This window comes from Pinus tabuliformis, chromosome 3_2 (genome assembly GCF_031772625.1).
Source record: "Pinus tabuliformis cultivar Carrire ecotype Pingquan chromosome 3_2, CPIR1, whole genome shotgun sequence".
Lineage (NCBI taxonomy): Eukaryota > Viridiplantae > Streptophyta > Pinopsida > Pinales > Pinaceae > Pinus > Pinus tabuliformis.
In genome coordinates, this window is record NC_142302.1 from 569,792,935 (window position 1) to 569,802,843 (window position 9,909).

Below are 9,909 nucleotides of genomic sequence, written 5' to 3' on the forward strand. Positions count from 1 at the left end.
ATTTATGATTTATGATTTCATTCCATATACTGAGATTTATATATAAAGCGGGCTCTAGAAACTACAATGAGTTCATTGACTATTATTATTTCTTACCTAAACTTTCCAGCTATTAATTTTTACAGAGAATCTAGAACAATGATCGTCCTCATAGGAACAATGGGTGTGATTATTATTATTATTACACCTACCCGTAATCACAACTTATATGTTAATTAGCATGTTGGTCTAAGTCTCAACTAGGCTTACAAACATGATTCAAATATTTCATTCTGACTTTCTTTGCTACAGTATATTGATCAAATTTTTTCTTGAACTTGTTGCTTCAAACTTCTTTCTTCTTGTTCTCACTCCAAACAATGAACACTCAATATTTCTCCTAGATGCAACTAGGATGATGCCAATGCATTTCAATGTTATATTCTTCGAGTTTTTAAATATTGTTCAATTGACATTACAACTAAGTTATATTCTTCGAGTTTTTAAATATTGTTCAATTGACATTACAACTGAGTTATATTTTTCTTTTTCTTTTGCTTCTTCCTAGCTCCTACCAATACCTGCACACTTGTAAACATTAGTAAGATTTACACAATCATCATAATTTGAGTTCTTTCCAACTTTATCTCTTTCTTCCTCTACCAAATCGTGATACTCAGCTTCATCTAGCACATGCAATTTATTTGCACCGAGTGTTACTCTTCCACTTAACAAATCATCCACAAGTTTCTTCTTTTGCAGCATTTGTATCCAATCTTCACTTGAAAAGTTTTCATTGTCATATAGTGGTTCATAGGTTGGTGCACATTCATCATTAAATACTGCAACACAAGGAATTTCCTTACTATCACATGTTACTCTATTCTCATCTACCTCCACCATTTCAGTCTTCTTAATCCAAGTTATGATGCTTTTAACACAATCACCAATTTTAACAACACTTTCATCAACTCCTCTCGTTGTACTTCATTTCAAAAATAATACCAAAATATTTTTCCATTACATACTTCACCAAATTCATGCAAAATACTAGACATGATGTTTTCAAAGTGTTGATATAGCTTCATTTCAAAAATAATACCAAAATATTTTTCCATTACATACTTCACCAAATTCATACAAAATACTAGACATGATGTTTTCAGAGTGTTGATATAATAAGAAGAAATGTTATTGCACCTCTACTCTTATTTCAGAGATTTATAGAAATTTCTTGAACAAATTACAATAAATCTACTCAACCAAATAATCCTTCTATTTTCATTAAAATTTTTACCTTAAAAAAAAAACAAAAGTAGAATTAATGTTTCAATATTACACTCGTTTCTTCAATTTCTTCCAACTGATCCAAATCTATATTTAGATTTATGTCTTCAGACATGGGTGGGTTATATGGCTGGACATATTTCATATTTATAATAATAAAAGTATTATAATTTTTATTAGTTTTTTTATGTGTTGTTTTGGAATATTATTATAATCAATTTTTTTATATTAATATTAATGTTGCTCACAAGACTAGTTCACCTGGTCAGCATCTTCACAATGCACATTTCCCTTGGTTTTTTGAGCCACATATGTTGCTTCACACATGTGCGTTGTTGCTCCTACTCCACTTACAGTCCTCACCACACGAAGTCCACGCTGGCTGCAACAAGCTTTCCTTCTCCGCTTTCAAGGTGGTAGCAGAGCTCCTTTCGATGGCCTTCAAATAATATTCGACAACTTCGTCAGATCCCGTGATCATCAACGTTCTTCTACAATTCTCCAAAGACATCGTTTTCAACAACACTACTCAAACCCAAAATGGAGACGCCTTTCAACAGATCGACGCTCTGCTACACATGCAACAACAATCTTTCCTTTCTCGACAGATGGAGCAGCTCTCCTTCTTCACACAACATCCGATCTCACGAAAAAATGACACAGACTCTTCTTTAAGGATCGACTGGTACAATCTTCCAATAAATTCAACTGCAGTAAACATTCAACTCTGTCTAAGATTATGACAGAGGAAAACATGCAACTCTCAATGGTTTCTTTCTCTGTTGAGATCTTCCACGTCGGCTCGCTGATCCCTCTTCCACGCGGGCTAGAGGCTTACACTGTATCACAACTTAATCACACCTACACGGGATTGCTTCACCCTTCGATTAAAAAGGAAAACTTGGCAAACTTCCTTACATAGCTCCTCGCCACGCAACAAGACGTATCCGCCACCTCCACGTAGTGGCATACCGCAACTTCTTATGTGGATCACTTCATGCCATGCTACACAGGCTTCACATTCCAAGCCACACACATTTTACGAATCCACTTGTCTCCACAACAGGAAACTAGCGAAACAATCGCGCCATCCACACGAGCACATCAAGCTCGAGCACACCAAGCTCGACGCTCAGCTCATCGTTTCGTGCGATTTCTGGCACAGTGCAATAGCTTTCCGCACACAGAGAGACCGCAGGCACAGAGTCACTCTACTTCCAGCCTCACAACCCTTAGCTCTTAGTCGGCTCTTAAAGAACATTCTCCAACAGCAGGACATGTGCCCTTCACACCACCGAGGGCTCATGACGATGGCCACCAAGTCCTCACGACTTTAGCTCTGATACTATATCTGAGGAGAAAATTGAACACAAAAGTTTTACAATTTTATTTCACATATTGAGATTTATACATAAAGTGAGTGGTACAAATGGAGTTGTCTAGTGACTTTTTGGAGATTCCGGTGACGGAATCCGGCGGAAGAAATTGAGGTTAAATTTTGATTTGTTGCAGTTAAAATGGTTTTTTAACTGCATAATTGGATTCAGCACCCTGAAAAACCCATGGGACGCCTTGATTGTGCAGAAACTAGCTATCAAACTTCCGCTTCCAATAAATTGCTGCCGGATTTTGACTGGAAAAACCCACCGGAAAGGCTTCCAAAAAATCTCATTATAGACAACTTCGGTAAAAACTACAGTGATTTCATAAAATAATATTATTTCTCATGTGAACTTGGTTACATTAATTCAGACACTATCATTATTTCTTACCTAAACTTGTGGAGAACAAACAATCTAAAACCGCCATCCCATCATGAAAACAATGATCATAATTATTATTCTAACACTATCACAAAATTTGAAACGATCCGATCTCAGAATAACAATCTCAGAATAGTAAAAACTAGCATTCACCTGAAGGAAACGCCATAGATATTTCCAATGGTACTTGCATACAATGACACTTGCATATGTGTTTGGACTTTGCACAAGTTTGAGGCAAAGCAGTTTTCCCAGGCTTATGACAACCATTTTGTATCTTACTAACACACTTTGATTCTACTTCATAAAAATCTAACTTCTTGAGTTGAGATAATCATCAAAACTTAGTTGGTTTGCATGGAATCTAGTCTTCAGCAAATACAAATATTGGTAGATAAGAGGGCATATGACCTATCCTTGTTAATGGGAGGATACTCAAATATACAGCCATGTCCGTTGTGACCCTTATGGATCTTTCTTTTGTTTTCTTCTGTGTATATAATCGACACTCTCATGGAGCATTTTGAATTGTATTGAGTAAACATTTTAAGGTGCACTTATTTCAAGACCTGGGAGATGATGGGGAGTTTTGAACTCGATATGGTCATCATTAGGCCCTCTCTACATGTTCTCCTCTGTGACAACTTTTTCAATCAATTGAAACAAGGCAAAACAGATTGCAAGCCAGAAGCATCTTTAATCCTATTTTGTAGTCTCGTTATATAATGTGTTTCCCTTTACCATTCATTTATCTCAATCTTTAAATTACACATCATGATTTATCAAATCGAAAATCATTCTGAACCATGCAAGCTGTAAAATTGATTCGGGGAACCTCTGTTGGTGGAATCCGGCGGCTCGCCTTCCTTCTGCACCTTCCTTCTGCACTGGATCGCCGGCGGAGTCCTGCACGACGGAAAATTACGTGTCTTCTAACAGCGGGGACGACGCAGATGGACCAGATTCCGGTTGTGTCCAAAGCTCTCTGGTAAGCGATTCAGTTGAAGAAGAACAGACGGCACTCTTAAGGCATATCCCCATTCAGAGTTACGCCCAGCTCAAGAATGGCTCCGAGGAGAATGGATCTTGGCGCCCCAGGTTCGATTCTTAAAATAAGCCTCAGAAATATGTCTGAGACCCTTTAATGGGGCTTTTTTGGGTTTTAATGATATATTGCTAAGTTTATTTTTTAGCAGACATCTTTTGCTCTTACGGCAAATTCCTTTACAATGGGTGAATAATCTCTTTACCTTATCTTATGAACGTTTAATTTCAGGCATACGCACTTCTTGCAGAGTACGTTAGTAAGGATGAGTCAAACATTCGAATTGGGGCAATTATGGGCCTTGGGTTAGCATATGCTGGTTCTCAAAAGGAGGATGTGAGGAAACACTGTCTCCCTCGATGCAATTATATTTCCAACTATATCTACTGAGATGTTAGGAATATTGCTCATCTTCTGACTTGCCTCTTTTCCCAATGGTTATTAATTTTAGTGCATTTTATATGTTCTTGCAGGTGCTTAAACTTCTTTCTCCTATTTTAGTAGACTGGAAGGTTCCCATAGATGTAATTGCCTTCACTGCTATATCTCTTGGATTGATCTATGTTGGATCTTGCAATGATGAAGTGGCTCAGTCAATTATTATTGCCTTGATGGAGAGAAGTGATTCTGAGCTAGGAGAGCCACTTACTCGATTTCTTTGTTTAGGCCTTGGCCTCTTATATCTTGGAAAGCAGGTGAGTGGATTGATTTTGAACAGAGTCCATTAACTGCCATTATATCCTCCAGACATATATTGGTCAATGATTTGTGCTTACTTTGGGAATATGCTGTAAGAAAAAGAAACATAAGATATGCTGATTTTTTTTAAAAAGAGTGAAGAAAGAGGTATATTTAAAGGAAAATTATGAAATATTTTACATGAGATCCCGTCCACACAAACTCCAGAGGAGCTGCTCAATTACCAGCTAATACAGTGATTAAAGGGAAGTGGGTAAATTAGGGATATGAAATGTCCACAAAATAATTGAAAGGAGATAGGACATAGAGGTTTCTGGGAGTGATGACTGATTAGAGATTGCTGATGTTCTCAACTCCCTGGCATTCCCAGAAAAGTGTTAGAAGCTCTATTTAATGCTGTATTTGTACTAACATTGAAGGTTGTTACCGTGTTGTTTAGCCAAGAGGTCATTTTTAGGAATCTTGTTTGTTGCCATCTGTATGATTTTCTAAAGCACTCAACTATACAAACGTATGCAGGGAATTTATAGTTTAGTAACTTCTAGAAAACATACCTTTTGATAGCATTTTGACAAGGAACAAGTAAAACATTCATTTATATAACATACTGTTGCGGATTCCTGGGTGCTATTTTTTCTGCTTTCTGGTATTTCAACTTTTCCAAGGTGGAAAGATCTAGCTAAGAGCATGTAGGTAATGGTTTAAGCTAAAGATTAAATGAGGGTCACCATGCCGTTTCCAATATGTTGAAGAAGATTTATTGCCAATGATGCTATAGGTATTAAAGAAGTGTTTTGCTTGATTTTTGTGAGATGTTATGGCACTAGGTAGTGATGTATGGCTTGCATAATGTCTGTGCTAACAAGAATACAGGTTTTCCTCGATTTTGCTCAAAGTCACAGGCTTTTAACTCTTCTCTTGAAATAAACAGGAAAAAGTTGATGCAACTTTGGAAGTAGCAAAGACATTCAATGAGAAAATATCAAGATATTGTCAAGTTACGCTGGAGTCCTGTGCATATGCAGGGACTGGAAATGTTCTCAAGGTGTTGCTTGTTTACTTTTAATATGTTTTGTATTTATATGGAAAATATGCAAAATATATTGCATATGGGATGCGTGTTTCACTTCTATATTTTGCATAAAATGTGCAAAATATATTGCAGATTGTGAAGGTTCTATTCTTTAAGATATTTTGACACTGACAATGTAGGAAAATGGATTTTTCATGTCATTTACAGGCAGCAACGTTGGCTCTGGGATTAATTGGTGCAGGAACGAATAATGCTCGAATAGCTGGCATGCTTCGAAATCTTTCGAGCTACTATTACAAAGATCCTAGTCTCCTTTTCTGTGTAAGTTATTTATGCATTATATTTTGAGATCTGCCTTCTCGTAAAATTTTCTTGTGCAGCAATGTGAGTTGAATGAATTTATTACAGGTTCGTATTGCTCAAGGTTTGGTGCATCTAGGAAAGGGGTTATTAACTCTGAATCCTTATCATTCAGACCGATTTCTTCTTTCACAGTAAGTTGTATAATTTTTTCTTGTGAGCAATGTATATTCAACTCTGTCCAGGATAGAGGCCCAGTCATAGAGCAAGTGATCCAGTCTTTGAGCGTGGACAACTCGAAGGAAAGTCCTGGGATATCAGGTGGAAAAGGCGTTGGAAAGAAAAAGAGGGAGGCTGTTAAGTGCAAAGCAGCTTGTCTCTGTGGAAGAGCTCCTGGTCAAACGAAAAGGTTGAAGGTAATTGTGAGTGGTACAGTGTATGTGCGAGAAATTGTGCTCCGAAATTCAAGAGTCATGGACGGAGGGCACCTGAAGCTGTCAAGAGAAGGGACTCGAACTGATATGGAGAATGATGAATAAAAGTAAAGTGTTAATGTACAGTGACGTGTGGTTTGACGGTAAGTCATATGGGCGAAGCCCTGCAGACCGAAGTTTAAATCTCATTGAGTACAATGACCTGCTGTGGTGGCAGCGAGAGGGGCGGATTCCCCTTTCCGGTGAGTCTGCTCTTGCTAAAATCATAGGAACTTAGTATACCCGACTTGCAGGTGATCGAGATTAAATAGCCTGTAAATTCACTCTTTTATGGTGGTGTAAATCTCTTTTTACCGTAATGGGCCAGAAATTTTAAATATAATTAGTTTTTAAATTTGTTTATGAATTCTGGATAAATTGTGATTGGTACATTACTGTATATATTCATACATTTTGAGCACATGAAGTCTTTTGAGAATAAATTGGTAGTTACTGGTTTGAACTTCAATATTTTGGTGTCTTATAATAACAAACAAGTACTTAGTCTTAACAAATCAGTAACTTGTTGCCGAACTATGCTTTATTTGAAAAAGCTGATGATCTAATCTTATGAATGCAAAGGGTCATGGCCACTGTTAACTGTGATTGAATTTCTAATAATGCTATAGATTACTTATATAAAACATATTATTACATGCTACAGATCACTTATATAAAACATATTAATAGATCAGAGGTGATAAAATCCCTTAGAAAAAGTTGAAGTCCTCTCCATCGGATCTCTGTTAAATAAATCAATAACCAAATAAAAGACTACTCTATTGCCTCAGTCATAACTGCTTCAAGTGGTTCAAGATCTGCAAATTCCATTTGGGTATGCTTTTTCTTCTCTAAGTTGTGTTAACCATGTAACTAAGTTTTCTTTTGAGGGTTCATGGTTCTATCAAACTCACAAACAACTCCATGTGGTTTCCATTGGATCTCTGTTAAAGAAATAAATAACCAAATAAAGACTACTCTATTGTTCCAGCCATAACTGCTTCAAGTGGTCCAAGATCTGCAAATTCCATTTAGCTATGCTTTTTCTTCTCTAAGTTGTATTAAGCATGTAACTAAGTTTTCTTTTGAGGGTTCATGGTTCTATCAAACTCAAGAACAACTCCGTGTGGGTTGCCTTGTGTCTGTTATTGGTGCCCCCCTTTTGTTGTGAGGAGCGCAGCAGGTGGGGTAGCAGCGCCCCTTTGGGGTATCGACCCCCTGTATGGGATCTAGGGTAGCGGCTCAGGAATTTTTTTTGGACCCCATATTAGGTGGGCGGACCTACCTATGGTTTAGTGCATCAGGGTTTATGATTTTAGTCATTGAGGTCTCAATGACCTGGGGAAAAGTGTGTGAATGGTGAAAGATCATTGAATTTCTGTCAATTTATTAGGGCAGAGTAATGCAAATTAAAATCGAAAAATATTTGCTTTTCCTTTGTCTTCTTTAGTGTGTTAATATTTAGGCATTATAACAATTGTTGTAGTTTTCGGATCTAACCCTATATGACATCAATAAAATAATACACATTACATGATGTCTCAGTGTTTGATAATGTCCATGACATGATATAACATGAATAGAATATAATAATGTGTATTACATGATGGCTAATGTATCTTAGTTCAGCCTGCATTACCTTGTGACCAGGATTGTAATTCTCCATTCTAAAGGTATACAACAACTTTGTAGTTATAGAGTTGGATGGGGAAATAATGATTTTGTGCTTCCCTTACAAACTTGAATCCCTTGCACTAGGCCTCTCAGACCCCACATTGTCAAGTAGAGGGTTGCAGGAGCTCACTTGTGCAAACAAACAAACCAACAATGCAAACACAAGTGAAGTTCACTCCAAAATTGCACTGAAATGACTTGTGATTAAGGGGAAATCTGAGGCAGGAAATCCACAAAATCCAAAAATTAGAAACAGTTTGAGGAGATAACAATTTCAATATATATAAAATAATAAACCAAATAGGATAGAACAAACCCTAACCCTTTGTGATCTCATTTGCATGTTTTTTAATCATAGAACAAACCCTAACCAATATAATTATGTTTTCTTTATCAAGGTAGAACAATATTTCTATTAACGGAACATAACATAGTAAATGATAAATCTTAAATACTAAAATAATAACAACATATTATATTGAAAATAGATAACTTAACCACCACATATTAAGCTTCTTCCATAAAAGAGTTAAAGTTCTTGAAATAAGTCATATCTAATCCATATAAATATGGACGTTAATAGGGCTATATCGCAAATTTAACAACATCCAATGTCCATGGTCACTACATATTGTGTACAGAATCCTCCTGCACCATTACTTAGCATATGCTTTCTCTATATCAACATTTAGACAAAAACACAACACTTATTTGCCATATACTATAAAGCTGAACAGGCTGCAGATCCTCCAGTGCTGCAGCTTGTTTTATTTATATCAACCTTCCTCTGCATACATCGATCATGGAAACTCATATCGGTAATGTTAAGGTCAAAAAAAAAGATCCTCAGAGGATATGCAACTTTTACTAATATTGTCCATCATTGCAAATTGCATGTAAAACAGACCAAGTACATTACTAAGATTGTACATCTTTTTTTCCGGTAATACAGACAAGGGCATTGCTAACATTGTACATTCTTTTCTGGTAATACAGGCAAAAGCATAGCTAATGCTCTATACAGACGAAGAAATAGCTAATACTGTACATCCTTTTCTAGTAATACAGATGAAGGCATTGTTGACACTGTACATCCCACCGAAATTACTAATACTGGTTAGTTTGCAAATGCGAAGGCAACACAAGCACAATAAATAGTCAAAAAATACATTATTCCAACATTCAAACATACACACTAAACAACACTACTCAATATCCTGGGCTAAGATGGATTTATGCTGGCTTAGCTACTTGCACATAACAACCAACCAGTTCTCATAATACTAATTTTCGTGTCCTTTCTATTGATAAACTTATAGAAATGATGCTACTTTCAATAAAGAGCTTGAAAGACAACATCAAGTAAATTGTCTCTCTCACTCGTGTGAAATCATAGGTCTTTGTAAGATTTCCCATACTAACAGAATTGCTTTTTTCAATATCCTGCTTCCGTCTTCAAGGTGGCTCTTTATCCAACTCTACAAAAATGAAAGTTGGGTCTCTTCATCTACCACAGCAAGCCTTTAAAAGTTAAAATCACAGTTCAATATATTAGTGAAAACTCAAACATTATGACCAAGCAATGAAAAAAAATGAAAGTTGGGTCTCCTCATCTACCACAACAAGCCTTTAAAAGTTAAAATCATAGTTCAATAT

The 9,909-nt window shown here is 36.4% G+C and overlaps 1 protein-coding gene across 3 annotated transcripts; it reads left to right on the forward strand.

Moving 5' to 3' along the window:
• The first annotated feature begins 3,945 nt into the window (after positions 1 to 3,945).
• LOC149181789 (26S proteasome non-ATPase regulatory subunit 2 homolog B-like) lies at positions 3,946 to 6,901 on the forward strand. Of its 3 annotated transcripts, none has more exons than XM_089416695.1 (6): positions 3,946 to 4,127; positions 4,325 to 4,410; positions 4,548 to 4,769; positions 5,705 to 5,818; positions 6,014 to 6,127; positions 6,352 to 6,901. In XM_089416695.1, the coding sequence occupies exons 1-6, from the start codon at positions 4,094 to 4,096 to the stop codon at positions 6,643 to 6,645; spliced, it is 864 nt and encodes a 287-aa protein (XP_089272821.1). In that variant the 5' UTR covers positions 3,946 to 4,093; the 3' UTR covers positions 6,646 to 6,901. The 3 variants fall into 3 exon arrangements, with proteins under 3 accessions (XP_089272821.1, XP_089272823.1, XP_089272822.1); XM_089416697.1 differs by having other exon boundaries at positions 6,215 to 6,569; XM_089416696.1 differs by having other exon boundaries at positions 3,970 to 4,127; positions 4,306 to 4,410.
• The last annotated feature ends 3,008 nt before the right edge of the window (positions 6,902 to 9,909 follow it).